The sequence below is a fragment of the Anabrus simplex genome, chromosome 9 (assembly GCF_040414725.1).
Source record: "Anabrus simplex isolate iqAnaSimp1 chromosome 9, ASM4041472v1, whole genome shotgun sequence".
Lineage (NCBI taxonomy): Eukaryota > Metazoa > Arthropoda > Insecta > Orthoptera > Tettigoniidae > Anabrus > Anabrus simplex.
This window is the reverse complement of record NC_090273.1, coordinates 60,836,792-60,864,722: the sequence shown is the minus strand read 5'-3', so window position 1 is coordinate 60,864,722 and position 27,931 is coordinate 60,836,792. Positions and strand designations below refer to the sequence as shown.

Sequence of the window (27,931 nt, the reverse complement as noted above, 5' to 3'; positions counted from 1 at the left end):
GACAACGTGGTCGCGAGACAGTGTACTATTTATTCACCACCTACATATTATGAGTTCCCATTTGAAATACGTAAGGCTGTAAGTTATCGCTTATCGGCAACGTCGCCAGGAAATACTGGCTAGGTAGGTTGAATGGACCTCAAACCAGCCCTCAGATACAGGTAAAATTCCCTGACCCGGCCGTGAATTGAACCCGAGGCCTCCGTGTAAGAGGCAAGCACGCTACCCCTACACCATGGGGCCGGCTCCTGTGTTATTGCGCACGAAGTGAAATGCAAGACGATAACGCAGATTTCCACGGAATTATTCAGCCGAATTATTTACGATGTCTCAGTTGTCATCGCTAGACTCTTATCTTACTACTACGTCATAAGTGTCCGGGCATGGGATGAAAACTTTTATCCAAGCAGTCAAGATAATTATTATCCAATGCTATTAAAGTTTTATTTTATAAACTCGTCAGTAATGTAATGTAAAATCATCAATAACTGGGAAGAAATATTAACCTAATGGCATAGCCCTAGTGTAGGCACTCCACTCACTCTGCTTGCTGTACACGGAAGCTACGCGGACGGTGATGCTCTTTTATTTTTAGTTCACGGGATTGCCGATAGAAGCGTCCTTTACGATCTGCCGGCGATCTGCGAACTGTTGCCAACTGTTTAGGAAATGTCCAGCGGACTGCTGCGAAATTTGGTGCCGTCTTTTGTTACTTTCTTCAGGTCCAGGGCTAGCACCGTGGAATGCAAACAGCAAAATGGAGATCAACAGAAAAATAGCATGATCCCTGGACCAATAAATCACTAGTCCATAGTATTCTTCTTGAAATTTCTTTTAGGTTACAACCACTAAATTACTTTTTTTCTTGCCGTGCGGGCAGTATGCGTCGCGGCGATAGTTAAGAGCCTCTCGAAGGGAGTGTGGCCCCCAAAGGGGTTCATGCGACGACACAATCTGTCAGTGCGAAGGAGAACAACACTAAGCCAAAAGTTGCCTGCTGATTACACGGACAAGATTGTAAATTTTCACCGATTTGTCATACGTTTGCGCAAGGAAACTTCGTACTTGCTTTCTCAAATCGGTAATGCCGATCAGACTCCAATCTTTTTTTATATACCTCGCAACAGCACTATTGCGCTAAAAGGATCACGGAGTGTATTAATGAAAACCAGCGGTAGTGAGAAGTTGCGATGCACGTCAATGCTAGCCATTACAGCTGACGGGAGAAAGTTGCCGCCTTACATCATTTTCAAGAGGAAAACGATGCCTAAGAATATACAGTTTCCCCGTGGAATTCATGTACGAGTGCAACCAAAGGGTTGGATGGACGTAGAACTCATGCTGGACTGGGTTAAAACTGTGTGGAATAGAAGACCTGGTGCACTACTAAAACAACCAGCTCTGCTTGTTTTAGATAGTTTCCGAGGTCACCTCGTGAACGAAGTGAAGCAAATTCTCACTACAAATAAGACACGACAGATAGTCATTCCTGGTGGCCTAACATCTGCTTTGTAGCCACTAGACGTATGTGTTAATAAACCCTTTAAAGACCACTTACGTCGATTTTACAACGAGTGGATGATGAGCGGCGATCAGCAATTGACGCCCGCCGGAAATATCAGGCGTCCACCCTTGGACTTGTTATGCTCGTGGGTGAAGAAGAGTTGGGATCTTATACCACCTGAACTAGTCTCCAAGAGCTTCAAAAGGACTGGGATTTCGAATGCACTAGACGGTTCCGAAGATGATGCAGTGTGGCAGGGAGACGAAGAATCTGATACTGGTATTAACAGAGGCGAGGACGGCGCATCAGATAGCGAAACCTGCGATAGCGACACCGAAGATTTGGAATAAATTGCGTACCGGTAAGTCCGCATTTCACAACAAAGTGATAATTTTTTGCAAGTGTAATATTTGAACTTTAATACTCAAATTAATGACAAATTAACTTAATAGGTTCATTTTTATTTTCAGGTTGGAAAAACGTTCGCCAAATTGTTGTGAAAAATTATGAATTTTGTTTTAGACTATTTTAATTATTTTGATGTATAAACGCGAGTATTACGTGCATCTTAAATTTGTATCAAACACAATTTAGTTATAAATACATTTTTTGAGTAATACAAATACTGGTATTAAATATTCATCGTATAATGGTCGCACCCTACAATTTTTTTCAAAAATGTTGGTATAAAAAGTGCGACGATTATGCCGTGAAATACGGTAGTCTCTATGCCAGGGTTGTCTGTTGTTTCATAAAGCATGGCTGCCAGATACAAGGCAAACAGAGTTGGAGCAAGTACACAATCCTGCTTCACTTCATGTGTGATTGGGAATGGTTTGGAAAAGTTGTTTTGAAGGAGAATCTGTCCAGTCATACCATCATGAAGTGCTTGCACCAGGCCCACAAAATGCTCATGACAGCCAAAGCATCTCAGAACTGCCCACATAGCGAGTCTTGGAACACTGATGATAAACTTAACCATAATAAGTATTTTATTTGATCCTGAATTGACTTGTCTGAATCTATTCAAGAAACTATTTAAAATAGTTAATGTTGGATCCACCTTGTCAATACACTTTTAATGATTGAAAATTATTTATTTTATCATACATGTTTCAGGAAAAATATCAATTCCCTTCATCGGTGATGTCAAATCAATATGATAAAAAAAATTTCAATCATTAAAAGCGTATTGACAAGGTGGGCTGAACATAAACTATTTTAAATAGTTTCTTTAATAGATTCTTAGAACACTATAGAAGGCCTTTTCCACGTCATAAAACACAAAACAGAGAGGCTTCTGTTGTTCTCTGTATTTCTCTTGCAATTGCCTTGCACAAAAGATCATGTCATCAGTACCTCTGGAGGCTCGGAAAACACGTTGAGACTCTGGGAGAGTCCACTCGGAGATGACTTGCAGGTGGCTAAGCAGGATCCTTCCGAGAAGTTTACCTACAACGGATAGCAGAGAAATGCCACAATAGTTGTCACATATACTACGGTCACCTTTCTTGAAAATAGTAATGATTATTGGCATTTTTGAGATCGCCGAGTACTTTCTGGGTTTTCCAAATTGAGAGAATGAGATTAAAGAGCCTTGTTTTCAGGGGTAAGCCTCCACCTTGAATTAGTTCCAGAGCGATGTTGTCTGGTTCAGGGGTTTTCCTAGGTTTCAGCCTATCAAGTGCCACACAGAATTCCTGATAAGTTGGTGGCATCGCCATCCATGGTTGAGGGGGGAGTTGTGGCACATCCCAAATAAAGTCATTGGCAGCAGTGGAGCTTCGGTTTAAAAGAGTGGAGGAGGGTTCCTTCCAGTGTTCCAGGATGTCTCTACCATCGTAAGAGTGTTAGCACCATCAACTGTTTTCAGAGTTCCAACTGAAGAGCGAGATGGACCGTAGATCTCTTTTACTCCTGCGTAGAAGTTCTGCAGTCTTTGGAGTTCTAGAGCCTTCGCCTGCCACCAGCTGTTCTTCATTTCTCTTATTTGAGTGTGACATTTCTGTTTCAGACCTTGAAACACAGCAGCCTCCACAGTGGATGATGGATCTTGAAGAAGGTATCACAATTGGGCTTCCCATTTCGTACTGATAAAGCTCAGAATTTGTTCACTGTTGTCCTTGAACCAGTCTTGCTTCTTTCTTTTCTCGTAGCCGATGATTTCCTCAGCTGACTCAACGATAGCCCTTTGGAGTATTGACCATTCTTGCTCCACGTCATTTGTGCATACTGGATTGCTTACAAATGGTTCATGATCGCATTTTGGAAGTCTGACAATGTGATTTATCTGAGAGCTTGAAAGTGGCAAACTTGCGTCGGGGCTTTCTTGGGTGATGCACAGTTGGTTTCCGATGGAAGGATATTCTGAGCCGACAGATCAGAAGTTTGTGATCTTACCAATAATCATCATTACTCTTAATAATAATAATAATAATAATAATAATAATAATAATAATAATAATAATAATAATGATAATAATATTTTTTTCTTTTCTTTTTCGAGGGAGTGTGGAAAATCTTTCATAAGACGCTTGTGAGGGTCCGCACTCAACAAGTGTGTGGGGATTCTTACCCACTAAAAACCACACTCCCTTTTCCCACAACGTTTATCTCCGCCCCGGAAACCGTTCTCGCATTACTTCAGGACGGATGTCGTGCTTAATGCATCTTGTGCTTCATCTTCCTTCTTCTGCTTTACTGTCTGTCGTAATTGTCCAGGTCCTTCTTCTTCTGACACAGAATATTTTCTACGTAGACTGCCACCTGATCCGAAGATTCTTGACTTCGTAGCATTACTGACACGATCCCTCCTGGCGTCAATTCTCCCTGCATAACTTCTAAGCATCTTCTTTGTGGCAGCCAATGAACACACACAAAGAAAGTATGTAATACGTCATCGATATCACCGCAGTATATGCACACCGGACTGGTTACTAGCCCTGGCCTATGAAGAAATTTTCGGAAGTATCCATGACCTGTCCAGAACTGTGTGAGATAGTAGTTCACTTCACCATGATTTCGGCCAACCCATACGCCCAGAGAAGGTATCAGTCTTTTCGTCCATTTCCCTCTAGAGTCATCTTCGCATCTTGTTTGCCATCGTTGCATTCTGCGACTAAGAGTCAAAGCCTTTGCCCTTTTCCTTCCTAGCTCTTCTTGTGTGAGCCAAATTTCTTGTCTTTCGAAGGCCAACAAGTCAATAGGAGCTACTGCTGCTACTACTAGAATCGCAGGTTCTGATACTGTGCGATATGCGCAAGCAATTCGTAAAGCTGCTCTCCGTTGTACGGCCGCAATTCTTGTCCGATATTTTTAATTTTTAACGATTCAGCCCAAATTTCCGAACCGTATAGCAGTATCGATTGAACAGTCGACATGAGAAGTCGCCTTTTACTAGATTTCGGCCCCTTGATATTTCCCATGAGTCTACTCAGTGCAGTCATGGTTTTCGCTGCCTTATCTGTTACCTGTTGGATGTGGTCCCAATATGTAAGCTTAGTATCAAGCGTTACACCAAGATATTTTGTACTCCTAGTTGTTTCGATGGCTATCTGCCCGATCTGCATCGGTACAACAGTATTAATCCTTTTCCTCGTCAGGAGGACAATTTCCATTTTATGATCTGCGAGTTCTAACTTGTGATTTATCATCCATTCTTTGACAGGTCGCATCACATGATTCAATTTAAATTGAGCCAGCTCTAGGTTACGGGTTACTATCACAGCAACCACATCATCAGCATAACCCACAAGTTTTACATCTTCTGGCATCTTCAGCTGTAACAAACCATCATACATGATATTCCAAAGGTGTGGTCCAAGAATTGAGCCTTGCGCTGCCCCAGCTGTGAACCGTTTTCTTCTCTGACCATCTTCCGTGTCATATAACAATGTACAGTCTTTCAAATAGTCTCGCAGTATGTACATGAGATATTCTGGTAGCTTGAAAATTTCTTGTAGATCTTCCAAAATATCACTCCATCTTGCCGAGTTGAAAGCATTTTTAACATCTAGAGTCACAAGAAGCGTCAGCTTTCTAGAGTAATGATTACCCATTTGAGCTTGTTCTGCTGCCTTCACCACTTCCTTCACAGCATCTAGCATTGAGTGACCTCTGCGAAATCCATGTTGTTGGTCAGGTAGGTCGCCAGCTAATCAGAGTGCTGCTAGTATTCTCGGTTGTAGTAGCTTCCCTAAACCTTTCCCGGCGGTGTCCAGTATACATAGAGGTCTGTAACCCCCAGTTTTCCCTTTACTGATCAGAGCCAATCTAGCTATCTTCCAACGAAAGCTGAAAATTCCCGCTTCCAAACAATGAATATACATTCTAAAGAGCAGTTGAGGACATAATTCGACTGCCACCTTCAGTACTTCTGCTGGAATACCATCTAGTCCAGGGGCTTTCTTATTTCGAAGGGAATTAATTGCTCTTATCAATTCTTCAGTTGTAAAAGGTGGTACGTTATCTAGTTCTTTCTCAGCCTCAACATCAATCCTCTCTGCATGATTAGGGAATAGTGTGTGTACTATTTCTTCCATGGTGCGTGGATCCATGATAGGGCTTGGTAACATCCCGAATTTCTTCATAACAATTTTATACCCTAATCCCCATGGATTTTCATCCACTTCCTTAGACATTTCCCACCACTTGTCGGCTTTACTCTTTTTAATTGTACCGTGGAGTGGGGTGACATTGATCCTAAGGGGTGAGATTGATCAAAGCATTTCACTTCGAATTTCATTCTGTGCAGCCTAAGTGATTTTAGGAAAATTTCTTATTTTTATTTTGGCAATGAGTTCAGATTTTGAAGTTGGTGAACTGTAAAAATGGAGTGTGTACAAAATGGTGGAATGAGTTTAGAAGCATGTGAAAATATTTCCTGATAATCAGCTATTTTTGTGCTATAAATACTAAGAAAGGTAAGTCTTAAAGTTATAGAAACACAGCGTGACCATCATAATTATCTGTTACTGCTATTTGTGGGCTATTATTTAATGATTTTTTATTTCTTAAATATTCATTCCTGAGGGAGATATTAACCTTCAAACTTGATGGGGTGACATTGATCACTTTTAAGCTTAACTGTTTCCTACCTGTTTTAAAAACAGTTTGTTACTGTTTAATTAATTAATTAGACATTAGACAATATTCACATGCACTACATAACAAAGAAAATGAGCATACTTGATCTTATTTCATGCAACAGATCAAAAATTAAAATAAAAGAATAAATAAAAAAGAAAAGATGAAAACTACTAAGCATCTAATTCCACAGATGACATTACACTGGTAATCAATACAAAATTCTCACACATGTTCTTGGACTTTTCATTTTGCTTTCCCTGGAACCCCTTGAATTTATCAATTTTAGCTCGAAGCATATCTCTATTAACTTTTTCATTGCCGAGTTTTGATGACCAGCCAAGCCTTGCGGGCCGGGTTTTTTAAAAAGGAAGAAGCACTATGACAGATACATATTTACTGAAGCTATTAATTGAATGCATATCGTCCCCTTAGTACTGCAGCCCAATACGATGTCTAGGATGAAGTGAGATTATATTTTACACGATATTTTATGACCGGATGCCTTTCCTGACGCAAACCTCAGTTGAGAAGATAATGAATATGAAATGAATGGTGATGATGATGATGTGGTGAATGAAACTGGGTACAGAAGTGGAAGGAATCGGCTATGGCTTATGGATAGGAACTGTCCTGGAGGAGTGTAAAAAGGAAACCACAAAGAAAACAGAAGAAATTCTCAGGACAGCTGACGAGGTTCGAACCGACTCGCCTGCCGAGTGCAGAGATTGGCTCCATAGCCGTAGCATGTTAATACGCGCCGCTGCTCCGCTTGGTGATACTATTACTGAAATATAATATAAAATTCTTTATCCAAGAACTGGTAATATCAAAATCATTTACATTTGGGAAAAAAATAATTTATCTGGGGAAGGGGTGACAATTCCGCATGAGACTTATCATTACTACTTTGTTGCGCACCTTCTTGTAGTTCATTGTCGCCACTTAGATATTCTCCCCCTTTGTTATCAAAATATAGCACTCCAGAATCACTATTTATGAGGAAACATTCAATTTCTTCGTCAACAAGAGATGAATGTATACTTCAAGACGCCATGATGGCTACATGTAAGCGTGAAATATGTTCCACTCCAACAAATCTGAAATAACACCAGATCGCTTTCAAAACATGTGAAATGGAGTTGTATATCTGAAGTACAGAACTTCTTTGAGAATTTTCATGGAATCTCAAAGCATGACATTATATCGTGTTCATTTGTGAGATCGGTGAAGTACACACGGCACCAGAACGTATATATACGGGTTTGGCGGACGTGGCATGGCATTCAAAAACGTATATATACGGGTTTGGCAGCGATTGGGTTAAAGATTTCTTTTGAATTGATGCCAACTTCCTTCATGTCTTTTCTTGTTTCTTCTACCCAGTTAGTAGTTGCTTTTAATTTGATGATGTAGTTAAATATTTTCTTTGTTAGTCAAGTTGTATTTATTCTTGTGACATGTGCATAAAACTTCAGTCTCTTACGTATGCTGTCTGTCTGTCTGTCTAGATCTTCATTTCTCCTCTTCCTCCATGTACCACCCTTTCTTTTCTCAGGTCCTAAGAACTTTCCAAAGATTTTTCTTTCTTTCTTCTCTAGCTCATTCATTTCCCCTCTCTTATTCACTATCAGACATTCTGAACTACAAAGTCCCTCTGGCTTGATAACCATGGTATAGCGTCTGATCTTTGCTCTGTAAGATATTGTTGTTTTATTATATGTATTCTGTCGTCATCATCATCGTTGACCAACTCCAGTTTCCCAGGTGTGGTATAAGATCCCCTTCCATTTTGTTCAGTCCATGAACCATTCTTTGTTCACAATCCGCTCCCAATTCTCTCTCCTCTGCATCCTTCTTCACTAAGTCTTTTTTCTAGGTCTGCTCACTCTTTCATACTCCTTTCTTGCAGACCTATTGGCACTCATTCTTTTTACATGACCAAACCACTTCAGTCTATGTCTATTCTGTACTAATCTATTATTATTATTATTATAATTATTATTGCTGAGCTGAGGAAACAATGCCTGCGACTCAGACGAAGGACACAAAGAGCACGACATAACGATGAAGCTCTCTCAGTAGAGTATAAGACTATGAAGAAAAAACTGTGAAATCGAAATGATGAAGTTCTGGGAGAAGAAGAAAGGACTAACCAAAAAGTCAATTGTTTACAGTGGTCCAAAGTAGGCCAAAATTGAAGAAATATTATTATTATTATTATTATTATTATTATTATTATTATTATTATTATTATTATTATTCTGCATAAAAAACTTGTCAAAGATGTTTATTATTTATGGAAGTAATATGATTAATTTTATCAAATATAAGAAATAGAATTTATGTATATCTGTTTTTGCAAAAAACTTCATTAGACATTAGACAATATTCACATGCACTACATAACAAAGAAAATGAGCATACTTGATCTTATTTCATGCAATAGATCAAAAATTAAAACATAAAAGAATCAATAAAAAAGAAAAGATGAAAACTACTAAGCCTCTAATTCCACAGATGACATTACACTGGTAATCAATACAAAATTCTCACATATGTTAATATTTTCCCCAGTGTAGTAGCAAAACATATGGCAGTTTATAGGCATACAAAGACATGCACTTTAACAGTATTTTGAAATTGTTCTGGTATCTGACATCAAGAAAGAACGAGGTATAAAACTCACGAAGTTTCTGGCGTTGAGTATTATCCCATTTCCCAAGGAAATATTCTTGCTGTTTCACCTTCTTACCCTCACGTTCTTCATGATACTGCCTGATATGTCGCCCGTGACAAAGTTCGTATGTCCAGTAAGACTCCAACTGCAAGTATAATTTCCAGTTAAAAAACTGACAGAATTTAATTATAAATTAATTTATACATTTATAAGTACAGTAAGAGCTTACACCATATTTACTTGTATAATTCACACATTCTTATTCTAAATTTTTAAAGCTAAATTGAAATAAAACCCCTGTGTCTTTGTTTAATACTGAAAGGTACAGCTTTTTGCAAGCTGTTTGAACAGCCCATTAAAACTGGTAGGTTGTTCAGGCGTTGGTGAGATAAGACACAGGAACAGGACAGTAGGCAATGGTATGATGATAAACGGGCCTAAAAGTCAGGTTGTGAGTTTCACAAATAGAAAAGGTCTGTCAGTTTTAAGTACTGTATTGATGTGGTGAAAGTTACTTTTGACGATCATTGTAAGTAAAAAGGTGTTAATATAAAGAAAGATCTTCATTGGGGTAATCACATAAATGGGATTGTAAATAAAGGGTACAGATCTCTGCACATGTTTGTGGGGGTATTCAGGGGTTGTAGTAAGGATGTAAAAGAGAGGGCACACAAGTCTCTGGTAAGACCCCAACTACCGGTAATGTGTGGTTCTAGTGTATGGTACCCTCACCAGGATTACTTGATTTAAGAACTGCAAAAATCCAAAGAAAAGCAGCTTGATTTGTTCTGGGTGATTTCTGACGAAAGAGTAGCGTTACAAAAATGTTGCAAAGTTTGGGCTGGGAAGACTTGGGAGAAAGGAGACGAGCTGGTTGACTAAGTGGTATGTTTTGAGCTGTCAGTAGAGAGAAAGCATGGAATGACATTAGTAGACAAATAAGTTTGAGTGGTATCTTTAAAAGTAGGAAAGATCACAATATGAAGATAAAGTTGGAATCCAAGAGGACAAATTGGAGCAAATATTCATTTATAGGAAGGGCAGTTAGGGATTGAAATAACTTACCATGGGAGATGTTCAATAAATTTCCAATTCCTTTGCAATCATTTAAGAAAAGGCTAGGAAAACAACAGATAGGGAATCTGCCACCTGGGCAACTGCCCTAAATGCAGATCAGTAGTGATTGACTGATTGACTGACTGGGAGGGTAGTGACCATGGCCTTAAATGCCATTTATCTAGCCTGAAAATCTATGAAAAACCATCTTCAGGGTTGTCAACAGTAGGGCTCAAACCTCCCGTCTTCTGAATAGAAGTTCACATGTACTTAACATGTATTGTGTAACCAACTTAGGCCTATAGACTGAAAGACATAAGGTAAGTAAAAAAGAATGCCTGCCTGCTTGTCATGATCGTTAAGGCAGCAAGTCTTTATAAATGACACTGTTGTTAGTTGACCGAGCCGAGTGGTTGTGTGTGTTAACGTGCTATGGCTATGGAGCCAAACTCTGCATTCAGGAAACGAGCGAGTTCAAACCCCGCAGTCGGCTGTCCCGAGATTGGTTTTCTGTGGTTTCCCATTTTCAATTCCAAGCAAATGCCAGGGCAGTTCCTATTCTTAGGCTACAGCTGATTCCTTCCATCTGCTTACCCAATTTCATTCACCATCAATCATTTCATCTTCATCACCTCCTCAACTGAGGTTGGCGACAGGAAGGGCATCTGGTCATAAAAGCAGGTCAAACAACGTTGTCTCACCTCATCCCCGACCCCGAATCAGGAAACGAGACTAAGGGGTGGATATAAATCTGAATGCTGGATGGTAGGGTAGGAAAGATGGTGGTATAAAATTCCTAATAACCAGACCGCGTGCCAAAAGCCTGGGTTCAACATTAAACCTCTCTCCAGTGCTCATATAGAGTGAAGGCATGTGACGCTGTTGATCATGATTTGTCTGTTGGATGGAGATGTTAAGCCTTGAGCAGATGTTATCTGACAGGAGTAGGTTATGCACAGACACTAGGTTCCACCCTCTCCTTACCTCCGTAACATCAACATTTTACACTATTAAGTAAAATGAAATGGCGTATGGCTTTTATTGCCGGGAGTGTCCTAGGACATGTTTGGCTCAAAAGGTGGAGGTCTTTCGATTTGACTCCCGTAGGCGACCTGCGCGTCATGAGGATGAAATGATAATGAAGACGACACATACACCCAGTCCCCGTGCCAGGGAAATTAACCAATGATGGTTAAAATTCCCGACTCTGCCGGGAATCGAACCCGGCACCCCTGTGACCAAAGGCCAGCACGCTAACCATTTAGCCATGGAGTCGGGCACAGCATTAAGTGATCACACTGGACACAGAAACTCATACACATGTGTATGGGTTGTCACCTCCTGAGGCCAGGAATAAACTTAGTGTTTGACAAAGAGGTGTGCACAAATAAATGAAGATCACAAACTGCCCATCATCATAGTATATACTATGGACTGTATCCAAGCGCCTGGACACTAGAACACCAAGTCAACAAGAATACAATTTTATGCAGCTGATGTGAAGAAACACTGGATGTTTTATTCTCACTTGGATGGTTTTTGTTGCTTTTTCACTGTTCTATTTAATGTAGCAAAATAAGTGATCAGCTTAAAGGCTTAATGTATGTTGGAGTTAGAGAAAATTGATATTTCTGTACATGTTTCTGAATTCATACACCATCTTAGATCATTAGTCAGTACAAACAGAGAGGAGGGGGGGTTGTGTGTGTGTGTGTGCGCGCGCGCGCGCGCGCGTGCGTGTGTATGGAACAACACTCAAGGGAGACTACATGATTAAGATGAGCGAATTCGAGCATAGTCTTCACAAATAACCCACAAAAACTCCATGAACCAAACATGAAAGAATAACAATAGACTTATTTATCAAATACACATTTTTTTGCAAATCAAATGTATGAGATCGAAATGATATAAGCAACTGAATTAGGATCACCAAATCTGCAGGACAGAAATGTAGTCAGAAAAATTGCTCACATAAGGGGATTTGAGGAAGACGAGCAGAAACCAACACGACGTACTTGGTCGGAGGAACAGAAATTATAACAATCTATGAAAATAAAGAACTATTGGGCAAGGACAAAAGCTCAACAAAGGTTGATTCCGCGTGGTCCAAAGTGAACTATTCGTGCAGAAGAGGAAGAAGAAGCAAACAAGTTGTGAGCTGCAGCTGCCCTAGAAAACCATTCTGAGTTATTTGTATATAGCTGGTCTGCAAACCTTGCAAAGTAATTTGTTTCACAGTGCTGTGTCATCAATGTTTGACAGCTGAACATTACACACAAAAATATGAGGGTAACTGAAGAAGGAAGTTACCCTATGTCATTGCTCAGAAACAAAGGAATGAAGTTTACTCCAACTCATACATCCAATATTTTGTAGTCACACTAACAGACTGCACACCAAGTTCCCAAATTGGTAAACCAGAACCTTGGTGCAGTGACAGTTACAAAATGGTGAACGTACCTACTGAATAAGTGGTTATGTGAAGAGGTCCATATTACTATATGTTCTACAGGTGAAAACACGGAAACTGTCCACATTCATCGGAAGATTGTTTCTGTGTAGAGAGAAGTAATGTCTGTCTAACAAGTGTGGAAGTGGTGCCATGAATTTGCAGAGGCTCGAATGATGTGAAAGACAAAGAGTGGAGCCATCCATCAACATCAGACACATTTGTTCATCCTATCGATGGAATGGTTCGGAAGAACAGATGTGTAATGTTGAATCTGTTACAACTGCTCGACAAACAGGACAAAACTTTTTCATTTAGGAAAGGAGGCATCCGATTCTACACTATCACAAATGATTGAATAACTAAGTGATTATGTTGCAAAAATGATGTGGAAATTAATAACTGCATTGGAGCAGCTGCACTTGGAAAACAAAGTCAGCATGTCTTCCTGTCTCGTGAAATGCAGTTACATAGCAAATAGGCTGTGTACAAGGCTGTTGTTCTCCCAACTCTGTCACAGGTACAAAGGATACTCTACAGAAGAATCAACTGTGATAGTTATCAGAATACATGGACCAAATGGAAAATGATCATTTCTGAAAGAAGATCCTCTTCAGTGAACTGCAGGATGAGAAAAGAAAGGTTGGGAGACAAAAGCTAAATTATAAAGATATCCTTAAACAGAAGAGTCACTGCAAGCTGGAGTGTGTTAAACTCGAGCACTTAGAAAGAAAGTGATGCAAGTTTACACTCAAGATAATGCTTTTGAAAAAGAATGGCTACAGAAGCTGGGTGAGAAGCGAGATGCCATATAAAGCAACAGTTTATGTACACCTACAATACAGAGAACATCCTTCAATGTGTGGTTGCTGGATGCTGATTGGGTTCATCACCCACGGCCGATCATATCGAAGTAACCAGCACAGTAATACAGTAATCGCTGTTACCACATATGGTCAAAAATTTGGTATGTAATGTTGAAAAATAAATGATGAGTAATGCCAAATCAAAGCAGTGGTTTTTTTATTATCTTGACCTGCTTTTACCCATTCAACAACAAAATGTCAGGGAAACATCCTTTTCTGACTCACCCTTGTAAATAATACTTTCATGGGATTAATCAATATCAAATAGAATTGTTTTACATCGGTTCGAAACATTCAAAACTCAACAGACATTGAAGTGTCAGAATTTCCTCCTGCAAGAATTTCCCAAAGTGATGTGTGGCCAGATATAGTAAAAAATTTGTAATATAATGTTGAAAAATAAATGAGTAGTGCAAACTAAGCAGTGTATTTTACCTTGCCCTGCTTTTACCCGTTCAACAACAAAGCACTAGGGAAACTTCTTTTTTTTATTCACCCTTGTAAATAATGCTTTCATGGGCCTAATCAATATCAAATAGAATTTTTACATCCATTTTAAACACTAAAAGCCTCAACAGACACTGAAGTATCAGAATTTTCTCCTGAAAGAATTCCCCAAAGTGCTGAAAACTAATGACACAGACATGTAGAATTTCAGTACCTATAAATGCTACTAACCTCTGCATGTCTATCTAAGAAACAGACGACCAAAAATAACCAAACATAACCGACAGCACCATTGAGGTCAGTTAAACTCTTAGGGCCGATTGCAGAAACGATGACTAGTTTTAAGCTGTAGACATCGTCTACCTAAACAACGTCTAAATCAGGTACGATCTTCCATTGCATAAACAATGTTCAGTCGATGTTTAACTAGACGTTGCTTAAAGTTTCAATTTTGGTTTGAAAATGGAAACAGAAATATCTTTCATGCAACTCTTTGCTTGTTGCAACCAATGAAATTCGGCGGTGCGTGTGCCGAACGCCAGTCAGCTGTTTATCTTCGTACACATTATTCAAATATGGCTAAGCATGAGCATGACTTGCCCACAGATAAGAGTATTATCGCTTTTGGTGGAAATTAAATTTCATAATATTATCGACGCTAAAGCGACACACCACAGTATGGGAAGTGTAGCTTTCATTATAGGGTTGTTACAGTGAGTGTAATCTACTCATAAATACGGCAGCTTTGACGAAGAGCAGATGAAGCAATAGTAATGTGTAACCGAGTGTGTTGTACAGGCCATATAGATGTAGCTAGCATTCTGGAGATCGTAGGTTCGAAACGCATCATCGGCAGCCCTGAAGATTGTTTTCCATAGTTTCCCTATTTTTACACCAGGCAAATACTAGGGCTGTTATTATGGCCACGGCTCTTCTTTCCTAATCCTCTTTAAACAATTATCACCACCACTTGCCTTTTATTATGTGATAGTTGCCGAAAACTTATAGGATTATATCTTCGTCTTCTTCTTTTATGACCACATAGGATCACTTTAGTCAGTCCGTCGTTCAGGTCTCTTTGAAGGGATTGTTCGGGCTTTGCGGTCCTCCCAGTACTTCTTCAGACGCTCCGATCTTCGTGCCCTTTCCTCAGTTGAAAATGTGCGTGTTGTTGGTTTGTTTTGTGTAAGGGTAAAGCGGAGGTTTGTATTCTTGAGTTTTGTATTCAATTTTATATATATATAAAAAACCAATAGAACCTACTTTTTAGTTTTCACTATTATGTGCGTTTACTTGGCAGTAAATATAAGTGAATCCCTTCCGGTTGATGTATGTGAAAGGCCCTCTGACAATTGGGACATGTAATTCTGATATGTATGTAGTCGAAGTGACCTATAATTCCATGGAAATTACCCCATGTATATAATCAAATATATCCGTTGCCAAGAACTGTATTCAAGTTGACAGTTACTGGACTGTCACTTTGTCAGTCTCAAGACACAAGTCTCTTGAAAAATGAAACCTTATTTTAACATGTATCTCCCGGTGCATGTCAAACGAATTGCTGCGATTTAGCAGCGGGTGACTCACAGAGAGGCCGTCGGACTAACCTTTCTTCCCGGAATCGTCTCAACATGCTAATACAAATTACATATTTCATGGTACATAACCTCTGATTGTGATTCACTCCTCCCATTTGAGGTTAAACAGTGCTCTTGACAGTGTCAACAGTGGAACCTCGATTCTCCGTTTTTGGAGGGACCACCGTAAAAAAAAGTACAACACGAGAAAACGGAAAATCCGGGAATGAATGAACCATGAACAATTTGGCTAAACATCACAAAAAAGAAATATGTATACTTAAAATCTTACAAACACCCCTAAACCAAACCAAACTACAGCCCCAATGGGCCTTCCGCCTACCAAGCGACCGCTGCTCAGTCCGAACGCCTGCAGATTACGAGGTGACGCATGGTCAGTGTGACGAATCCACTCGGCCGTTATTCCTGGCTGTCTAGACCGGGGTCGCCATCTCACCATTAAATAGCGCCTCAATTAAAGGTACAATTAAAATTAAAAATAGGAGAGGATTTCCACCAATCAATACTTATTTATTGTATATATTTAACTACAGGACCGGTTTCGACCTCATATTCAAGGTCATCTTCAGCTGAACCATACATACATATTTATATAATGAAGCTTTGATTAAGATTGTGGTGTTGAAGGAATGCCATATGATGATGATGTACATTTAGTTACATACAAATGGGGCACGTCTTAGCGTGAACTGGCGTATATGTCATTCTGTACAATATTGCAACTGTATGTCTAAAATGTTGAAGGTCTTAAAACTAGTGTATAAAACACGTCTTTTCCTAAACTAACTTATATATATGTACAAGATAAAAACAATATATAAAAACACTTCATGCATATGAACATTCGTTCTTGCTTGGTGATCAATACATCGACTAACTTCCGTATTTAAGTCTTATTCACAGTTGTGCACTTCAGCTGCTATTCTTAGAGTTTGTAAAATTGCATGGATAAAAGTTTTGTCTTCCTGTGCGTATGTGAGATAAAACACTTTCAATTTAAAAAAAGGTGCCAAATGTATGGATGAAATTCAATGAATCCTCAAATACCTACTGCTAAAGCTTATCCCAAAATACACAAAGAACATATTCCCATGAGACCTATTATTAACTACAGAGCAAGCCCAACCTATAAACTTTCGCAATTTATTCAATGATTTCTCAAAAAGCACTACGTATTCTTAGCTAATAAAACAGTACGGAACTCAATAGAATTTTGTAATAGGACAAAAGGATTAAAGATTGAACCATATCACAAACTCGCATCATTTGACATAATAAACATGTACCCAAACATTCCCACAAAACGAACAATAGAAATCATTGAATCTAACCTAAAAAGTCATAGCAATCTAAGCACTTTGGAAATAGAAGAGTTCATTAAATTACTTAATTTTGCCATTAGTAACAACTACTTTAAATTCCATGATACTATCTATCAGCAACAGGGTTTACCAATGGGATCTCCCGCTTCTGGTATAATTGCCGAAATTTACATAGACTATTTAGAGCACACATTCATCAACATAATAGACCATATATATTTTTTTTTTTTTTTTGTGTGTAGATTTGTTGATGATATCTTTATCATCCTCGACAATAGGTCCACAAATGAAACATATATTAGATAAACTCAATACAATAGATTCCCATATAAAATTTACCATGGAATCCGAAAACAATCACAAACTGAACTACCTGGACATAACGACAACTAGACATGATGACCACCTTTCTTACAGAATATACAGAAAACCCACGCATACCTCAAATACAATTAAAATGGATTCCGTTCACCCCAACATACACAAAAGAGCAGCCTACTATAGCATGATACACAGAGCATTCAATATACCATTAACAAAAGAAGATCTAAACAAAGAATTACAATTAATTCATGACATAGCTAAAAACAATGGATTCAAGAAAGACATGGTTAACAAAATCATTCACAAAATAAAATCCCAACCCAAAACCAAACTAACAAAAGTAAACGAACCCAAGAAAGACTTTTTTTTTTTTTTGCGAGGGACTTTACGTCGCACCGACACAGATAGGTCTTATGGCGACGATGGGATAGGAAAGGCCTGGGAGTTGGAAGGAAGCGGCCGTGGCCTTAATTAAGGTACAGCCCCAGCATTTGCCTGGTGTGAAAATGGGAAACCACGGAAAACCATTTACAGGGCTGCCGATAGTGGGATTCGAACCTACTATCTCCCGGATGCAAGCTCACAGCCGCGCGCCTCTACGCGCACGGCCAACTCGCCCGGTCCAAGAAAGACTATGCACTATTCACTTTCAATAATGTACACATATACCCCATAACTGATATTTTTAAAAAACATAACCTAAGAATAGCATTCAGAACTACACACAATAGTACCAACATCATACCCAATGTCAGGACAATCAACAGCAACAACAAATACAACCACTCAGGGGTATACCACATCAAATGTAATAACTGCGAGACCAGCTATATCGGACGTACCGGTAGAAACTTCCTAACCCGATATAACGAACACATAAACGCAGTGAAACACAATCATTTTTCCTCAATAGGACAACATGTCGCAGACTATAAACACAGTTTCACAAACATCGATAACGATATGCAAATCCTAAACATAAACCCCAAAGGCCCCCTGCTCAACATAACAGAAGAATTTTACATCACTTTAGATCAGTATACCAATCCAAATTACAACATAAATGAAAACACAGAAAAAACTATCATCATCTTCAATACAGTTATCCCCCCCTAAAAAACCCTTACCTTAAGTTAATCGATAAACAGAACGCAACAAGCAACAGAAAAACACCAAACAACACACCCAGCTCCATCCCTACCCCCACAACAACAACTCTCCCTACCCCTCCTTCCCTTCCCCTCACAGCAGCTAGTATAAGCCCAAGAAGAACACGAAGTAGTACATTACAAGCTCGCATGTCAAACACAACTCAGCTACACCAACAACAGTAAGTACATATTCTAATTCACACACATAACCCTTAGACATTCCTCCACACAATATCACTTATAACTCAATCTTATCTTCCACAGATAAACATAACATCATTGCACAGCTACAAATGGGAAAGGAGCCACTACTTTGAAACCAATGTCATCCAAATTTACGGACGCCAAAAAGACAACATGAATTGGTTCTAATAAAAGGGCAACACACACAGCAGAGCTGAACATATTTTACTTGAATTTCATCCATACATTTGGCACCTTTTTTTAAATTGAAAGTGTTTTATCTCACATACGCACAGGAAGACAAAACTTTTATCCATGCAATTTTACAAACTCTAAGAATAGCAGCTGAAGTGCACAACTGTGAATAAGACTTAAATACAGAAGTTAGTCGATGTATTGACCACCAAGCAAGAACGAATGTTCATATGCATGAAGTGTTTTTATATATTGTTTTTATCTTGTACATATATACAAGTTAGTTTAGGAAAAGACGTGTTTTATACACTAGTTTTAAGACCTTCAACATTTTAGACATACAGTTGCAATATTGTACAGAATGACATATACACCAGTTCACGCTAAGACGTGCCCCATTTGTATGTAACTAAATGTACATCATCATCATATGGCATTCCTTCAACACCACAATCTTAATCAAAGCTTCATTATATAAATATGTATGTATGGTTCAGCTGAAGATGACCTTGAATATGAGGTCGAAACCGGTCCTGTAGTTAAATATATACAATAAATAAGTATTGATTGGTGGAAATCCTCTCCTATTTTTAATTGTGCAATTGTCAATACGGAAATGAAGATTATAGATTACGATATCAATTAAAGGTAATCGTAGACTGAATGAACCTGGAACCAGCCCTCATATCCAGGTAAAAATGCCTGACCTGGCCGGGAATCGAACCTGGGTCCTCCGGGTGAGAGGCAGGCAAGTTCGACCACGGGGCCGGCTTCAAACATTAATTACCGGTACACGGCTTAAAAGTCTCGCAACTTTACATTCAGTTTTACCGGGGAAACTTCGTCGGTTTCCTCTGAAAACTACTTTCAGACCAGCAACTTTGATTGGTCAAACTGTTCGAAAAACCTAATAACATCAAACCAAACAATCGACCACAAGTATTTTTTTAATTCTCGAATCTAATAAAATAAAGCACATTGGATACAAAAGCGCCCAACATGATGGCGAAATCCCTTTTTCTTTAATTCTTCCATTGTAATTTGGTCACCGGTACCTAGGTACTGTTCGTAGTCAGTTTGTGGAAATCTTGTACCACGCAAATTAGGCCTACGGCCTATATCAACTTTTAAACGTTATGTTGAACTCGAGAATATTGTTTCGAATGTAAGTATCAATTCTCAAGTTTTCGAATGCATTATATTCAATTATGTCCGTCACTAATCACGATTACATTGGAAAGAGAAAAAATATCATCAAAACTTCCGAATTTACGGTTATTCGCGACCTTGAGCTCAGCTGGAAAACGCGCCCGCTGTCCAACTCGGCACGAGTGCGAAATGATGCAAAGGTTTTTACATGTAACGTGCGCAAATAAAACGACTGCGGTTTTAACATTTTAACACAATAACGTGAAATTCGTAGTCTTACATTAGGACCAAAACAGTAAAAGACAATCCCAAAACCTCCCATGGCTTTATGTATGTAAGGTGCAACATCTGTTCAGGTCTCGATAACGTAATCGTATAGGCTACGATAATATTAAGATACTCAATTTGTGTTACTGTACTTAAGAAGGAGTAGTTTAGATTCCTACCTGAAAGCTCAGTGACTATACAGTGCCCTGAGGGAAGTGCCGAAAACCTGTTCAGGATACACTCAGGGAGGGGGGGGGAAAGAAGAAGTAAACATCTAACCCTGGACATAATGTACACGCTTTGCAAGTACGAACATTTGACAAAACTCGTTCCGTCTTCAAGCAGAGCTGTCGAAATGCGTTCTGTCTCCTTCTAATTGTTGTGGACACTCTCTGCTTTATGATTTTGATTCTCCAAACAATACCACCCGAATGCGATGCTAAGATGGTCCCTTATGCAAGTTCACCGCCGATCACTTTTCCTCTTCCTCAAATTACCGCAATGACTGGACGTTAACACCAAGATCCGCAAGTATGCCGTAGCCGTCCTTTCGTGAGATACAGTTTCTTGAAAAACGCGTGATCGAGGATTTAGCATTGATGGGACTGAAATTTCTGAACAGTTGATGCGGGAAATCGTTTCTTCGAGGAACGGATGATGCGGGACTTTTATAACGTGATTTAATTAGGATGCTCACGGGACCACGTAATTTGAACGGATAATACGGGAAAACGTCGTTTCGGGGAACGTATAATGGAGGTTCTACTGTATTTATTTATTTAATATCAATAAACAATACAGGAACCCTATTTTACCATAGGTATATTAGGGTTATAGTTTTAAATCACAACAAAGAGATGTTCTTATTAACTTAGTTTACAGAAAATTTTGTTAATGAATGTGAGAAACTGCACATAACAACATTGTCTTTTGAGTACATTATACAGTGGTTTCGAAAATTCCAGGTTACAACCATTCAGGTGACATTGCAAAAAATATCTTCCCATTTCAAACACTGGACACTCAAATATCAAATGATGCACTGTCTGAACTGATCCACAAAATCATAAGTAGCCGCCTGTAACATTAGGTTTAAAGCGTTCTAAATACGATTTAAATTTTCCATGACCAGTTAAAAATTGAGTTAAAACCAAGTTTGGCACTAACGCTTTACACAATAGTCGATTTCGAACTTCCGGAAAAAATATTTCTCGCGTAACAGATCCTTTAAAATTACATGTCCATAAAATATTCCAGTGATGTAAAATATACTGGTATTGCCTGATTTGTCTTTGAACACAACATATTGGAGATTTATGATATGCAATATCCTAAAGAAACGTACCAGCTGATTTAGCTAATGAGTCTGCTGTTTCATTACCAGTGAATCTAGTGTGACCTCTAATCCAAGATGTACAGATGTGCGAACACTCCCAAGCTATTGCTCTGATATTGATGGCTATTGGATTTAAGTGATATTTACAGTTTACTGAGTTCAATGCAGCTTGTGAATCACTGAAGATTCTAACTCGTTTGTTGTTAGTTTTGCACCATTGCAATGCACACTTTAAGGCCCAAAGTTCTGCCTGAAAAATTGAGCAGTTAGGAGAAAGTTTACACTGAGCTGTAAATATTTCAGCATTGTTCTCATAGACTACAAATGCACAGCCAACACTGTCAATTCCCTCAGAACTTGGTATGCGGGAGCCATCAGTGTATATGATACAGTCATGTGTGTTATAGCAATCTTTACGCATAAGTTTATTGAATTGACTTGGATGAGCAGATTCCAAAAAGTGACACTTATGCTCTAAAATAATGTTGAAAATTGGCGAAGATGATACTCTCTTTTTCTTCAGTAATGACAGGTCGGCTTTGCCAATTCCTGTTAAAAAACTGTGTTTAAACATGACCGGCTGAACATCGGTTTTAGACAGTGTCTAAGTGATAAATAACGTCTCTGCAATGCGGCAGCCATACTTAGGCATTGTTTAACTGTAGACATCGTCTAAATACCGTTTCTGCAATTGGCCCTTAAGGTTTAAATAGCTCAAAGAAAGCTTTGGAAATCCTTATTCCAGAATTAAGATAAAAGTGCCTAACTTACTGTACTTACCCTATAGGAACAGGTTGAAGTAGGTGTGAATACTGGTGACAGAAGATCCAAAGGATTCGGTCCTTCATATATCTCCTCCGAGTCCTTTAAAGAGAGATAATACATTGATACTTAATATTATAGGTGATTAGATTAGACAAGATAGAATATAGTTTAGATATAAGTACTGCCATGTTAATTGTAGTTTATATAACGTAGTTGTCACTGTAATTGGGACACTTAAGTCCTGTAGTGATAAATAAATAAATAAATAAATAAATAAATAAATAAATAAATAAATAAATATCCGCCTCTGTAGCGTAATGGGTTTGATTCCCGGTACTGCCAGAAATTTAAGAATGGCAGGAGGGCTGGTATGTAGTTGAAATGGTACATGCAGCTCACCTCCATTGGGGGTATACCTGAAAAGAGCTGCACCGCCTCGGGATAAGGACACAAGTTTACTTATACTTTTTTAATAAATAAATATGTTCAATTTTTTTTTAAATCACTCTTTTTTTTTATTGTAACCTGAATTATCGTTTCAACAGATATTCAGTTACAACCAACATATAAATTCTAGAAATTACCTTAAATTGTCAGAGATTATTTCCTTACAAGTGTAACAATTTATTAAGATCATAATTTAGATTTTCACTACAAGTGGAATCATTATCATTCTAAAAACAGGAAAGGTAGAACACTCTCCATCACATGCCTCCAAAATACTCATCAATGTCGTTAAAAATAGGATAAAAGGAAAAACTGATCAACTTATTACAGCAGACCAATTCGGATTTAGAACAGGCCAACAAGAGAACCATTCATCCACAAACATTCAGACACTAGGTAGGAAGTCGCCTCATAATGCCGAGTGGTGGTATATTAATGTCTGGGCCAATGACCTACATGTTAGGCCCTGTTTAACAACAAGCAAGTATATTAATGTCAGCTACATAGAAGTTCATATGTTACAGGCACAGTTTGCTTACACTTTCATCAGGTATCTTGGTAGATCATTTAGTGTAAATTCAAATGTTCAGATATAATAGATATAATCCAAGGAGAGGAAATCAAAACCCCGAGATTTACCAATGATACTGTTATCAGTGATTTGGGAAAGTAACAAAATTCCAGAAGATTGGAGTAAAGGAGTCATCATCCTGCTGTTCAAAAAGGGCAACCGACGGAAATGTGGAAATTACAGAGGCATCACGCTGTTGTCACACTCACTGAAGCTGCTGGAAAAGATCATAGAAACAAGACTTAGGAAGATAGTGGAACCTTTGCTTGAGGAAGAACAACACGGGTTCAGGAAAGGTCGGAGTACTGTGGATCTTATCCCTGCAGTAAAGATGCTGACAGAAAAGTACTGGGAATACGGAAGAAATCTTGTGATTGCATTTGTGGACCTTGAAAAAGCATATGATAGTGTTCCTCGAAACAAGATATGGGAATGTCTGGAAGACCTAAAGGTGCCAAAGTACTTAACTGACAAAGTCAAGATGCTATACCAGAAGTGCTACAGCTGTGTCCAGGTAGGCAACGGACGATCAAAATGGTTTGAAACAAAGAGAGGTGTCCAACAAGGAAGTGCTCTGTCACCACTCCTGTTTATAATAGTAATGGACAAGGTCTTCAAATCTATCAAGAAAATGGACAGTGAACCAAACACCCTGGTATTTGCTGATGATGTGCTTTTATGGGGAGAGACAGAAGCTGAAGTTCAGAAGAAACTTAATGAATGGAACAACACATTCAAAAATTTTGGACTGAAGATGAGCAAAACAAAGACAGTGGAAATGACCATCAACAGGGAAGGAACAAGCACAAATATATTTCTGGAAGGAGCAAAAATAGAATCAGCTTCTCACTTCAAGTACCTCAGAAGCACAATATCGAAAGACAACACTGTTAGGCAGGAAATACTCAGCAGGACACAGTAAGCATCAAACTTCTACAGTCAAGTCAGGAATCTCCTCCGGGACTGCAAAATACCACAGAAAGCGAAAACAATCATGTACCATACTTACTTCGTACCAATCCTCACGCACGGTTTAGACACATATACCCTACTAAACTTCAGCACAATCCAAGCAACTGAAATGAGATTCATTAGAACCATGAACCAAACAACCAGAAAGGACAAGATCAGAAATGAAGTGAATAGGAAAGTAGCTGGTATTGACGTTCCAATTATCAGTGTCATAAAGAAACGCAGACTTCAGTGGTATAGGCACATAATGAGAATGAACAGGGAAAGACCTGCCAGAAAATATTTCAACCTTAATCTCTTAGCAAGATGACCACAGGGAAGACCAAGAAAACGTTGGATAGAGACTGTAAGATCAGATGTGGAGGAGAGAGGATACAAATGTGAGGATGTAGTGGATCAGAAGATGTATGAAGACAGAAGGAGATGGCGAGCGCTTGTACACCACACCCGAGAAACTGGAGTTGGGAAATTATAATGATGACTGTTATTTTATCTAAGTCTGTAGAAGATCTACAGAAACTGCTGAATGGTATGGTCTTGGAGAAGGGGTACAAGATGAAAATAAATAAGTCCAATACAAAAGTAATGAAGTGCAGTCGAATGAAGTCGGGTGATGCAGCATTAGATTAGGAAATGAAGTCTTAAAGGAAGTAGATGAATACTGTTACTTGGGTAGTAAAATAACTAATGATGGCATAAGGAAGACATCAAACGCAGACTAGCACAACCACGGAAGGCCTTTCTTAAGAAAATAAATTTGTTCACTTTGAATAATGATATAGAAATTAAAAAGACATGTTTGAAGACTTTCGTCTGGAGTGTGGCACTGTTTGCAAGTGAAGCACGGACGATACGATACCTAGCTCAGAAAGAAAGAGAATAGAAACTTTTGAAATGCAGTATTACAGAAGAATGCTGAAGGTGAGATGGGTAGATTGAATCACAAATGAGGAGATACTGAATCGAATTGGTAAGAGGAGATCAATTTGGCTAAATTTGATGAGAAGAAAAGGTAGAATGATGGGACACATCTTAAGACACCCAGACCTGTTCAGTTGGTATTGCAGGGAAGTGTAGTGTGAAATGTATTTGGTTTCTTTTAATATTGATATTGCATACAAAATCAAGTTAAGATCACTTACGTCACTGCTTTCAAGTTTCTTTGGCTATCTTTCTATTCTTTACGTTACAGAGCCTAAATACAGCAGTTAAAGAGCTTATTTTAGGCACATAAAACATTACTTCCCAGACCTAAACTTCTGCTGTCTATTTATAACCAACAATTTAAATATAAATGATGTTTAAGTTGAAGATTTTTCCATGCATTTCTCCATTTTCTTGAATAAGACTTTGATTTAGAATCTGAGGGAGACAGGAGTGATAGTGAAAATAATTGTGTTTAATTGCAATAAAATACTGAAGGAGACTTATGCAGAAATACAAGGCTGAATGGGAAAGGGGAAGTGCTCTATATACATGGAAAAAGTTTTTTTGTGTGTGTAAATTTCATTAAAAGACCTAAACGAACAGATTACACAAGTTAATTCATGCACATCTAAGATGATCGATGCTATTCTCTGATAATGACTATGGTTAATGAACCTGTAACAGCATAAATTAAAAAATAAATAAATAAATAAGGGGTACATCTTAGCAGATTGACGGTAACTCACCTTTTCTTTACTTTGAGACTGGGGCAAAAGACACTTGTACTTTTCATTGTGTTCTGTGGTCACAACAAGGGGTTCAAATCCAAGACCATCCTGAAAAAAATATTCATACTAAATTTTTGTATAACTCTTCCTAAATTACAGTACAGTATAACATAGTATAGTATATTTTCCACTTGATCACCATTTTTCATGCATTTTATTTTCTTTCATTTGGGATTGGCTGGTATTAAAAGTTGTAGGAGTACATTCCCTCCAAAAGAAATCAAATGAGTTGAATATATTATCAGCTTAATATTTTAATATTACTAGGTTCAGAAAGTTCCCAGAATGGTACTGAAATACGAAAGCATTTATACATATCAAAGAATATTTCTGTTGTCAACAATCATGACGTTGTTGCCGTTAAGTTCCCGCGATCATAGCGATTGTTGTTGTTGCATTATAGCCGTGTGTTCTTCTTTGTGCACGTTTTTTTGTCGCATTTAATAGTGATGGCTGCAGAACAACGCTCAAATACCAAGTTAGTGTTTCTTTTTACACAAATTTCCTGTAGAGACATTCAGATTGCTTGAAGCTTATGGCGAAGAAGCAATGAAAAAGACTCGGGTTTACTTGTGGCACAAACATTTTTCTGATGGACGCACTAGCGTCAAACATGACCCATGCAGTGGCCATCTGTCAAATGGAACAAATAAAGAAAACGTTCAGCCTGTGCGCAATGCTATGAGGAACGACGGATGGAAAAGTGTAGGACAGATAGCAGCAGAGGTCGGAATTTCAGTAGCAAGTGTCCACGAAATTCTTCACAAACATCTAAACATGCATCAAGTTTCTCCGAAGTTGGTTCCAAAATGTTGTTGCCTGAACACACAGAAACAAGACTGACTCAAGAGAATCTGATCACTATGTCTGATGAAGATGATTTCTTGAACAAAATTATTGCTGGCGATGAAACTTGGGGTTAATGTACGACCTGGTGCCTAAACGAAAGTCACACGAGTGGAAATCGTAATCATCTCTTCAGAAACAAAGCTTTCCTTGGGATACTTGCAAAAGCAAAGTTATGTTGGAAGTTTTCTTTGACTCTCATCAGGGTTTCGTCCATTACGAGTTCATTCTAAACTGTCTTAGTGCAACAAAAGATCTGTACGTAGATATCCTTCATAATCTCAAGGACGCAGTGAGAAGGAAACGTCCTGAAAAATGGGAGCAAAACAACTAGTTCCTTTTGCATGACAATGCACTTGCACATCAATAAATTATCATAAAAGATTTCCTTGCCAGACACAGCATAAATGCTTTAGAGCACCCACCATACTCCCTGATCTCTCACCCCTCTGATTACTTTCTGTTTCCACACCTGAAAAAAGCATCTGAAGGGACGGAGATTCATGGATGATTGATGAGGTTACTGTCAACGCGACAAGAGCACTAAAACTGGTTTCACAAAATGGCTTCCAGGAACTTTATATACAATGGCAAAAGTGTGTTCTTTCTTTCTTTCTTTCTTTCTTTCTTTCTGTCGTTTTGGCCAACTGTGGACCACGTTAATTCAATTTCAGCTGCTTCTGGAATTTGATCTGCACCCAGTAATCCTTCATTCTTTCACTCTGCAACCTTCTCTCTTACGTCCATGGTGTTTGGGTCCGCAAACTAACTTTTTCTTGGAAACCCTTTGTGTTCTTTATTTTCGACTTGTAAATTTCCCGTTATTTATTTCCGATCCTTGTATTCCCATTTCTGTCAGGTCCTTCTGCACTTCCTGATGCCAGTGTTCCACAGTTTTCCTGGTCTCAAAAAACCTTACTATCTGGTTGGTCAGTCTTCCCGGGTCCATTCTGTAGATGTGTCCAAAGAACATGGCTCTCCTCTTCAGGATAGCGTC

At 38.7% G+C, this 27,931-nt stretch overlaps 1 protein-coding gene across 2 annotated transcripts in view; it reads right to left on the bottom strand.

Annotated features, from left to right (window-relative positions):
* The window catches only part of LOC136881089 (endoplasmic reticulum lectin 1), a 116,981-nt gene that overhangs the window by 75,252 nt on the left and 13,798 nt on the right, over nucleotides 1–27,931 (bottom strand). For both annotated transcript variants that reach the window (XM_068229216.1, XM_068229217.1), the window contains exons 2-4: nucleotides 26,047–26,136; nucleotides 22,399–22,482; nucleotides 9,279–9,414 (exon numbers count right to left, since the gene is read on the bottom strand). In XM_068229216.1, coding sequence (XP_068085317.1) covers nucleotides 9,279–9,414; nucleotides 22,399–22,482; nucleotides 26,047–26,136 — 310 coding nt within the window. The remainder of the gene's footprint in view (nucleotides 1–9,278; nucleotides 9,415–22,398; nucleotides 22,483–26,046; nucleotides 26,137–27,931) is intronic.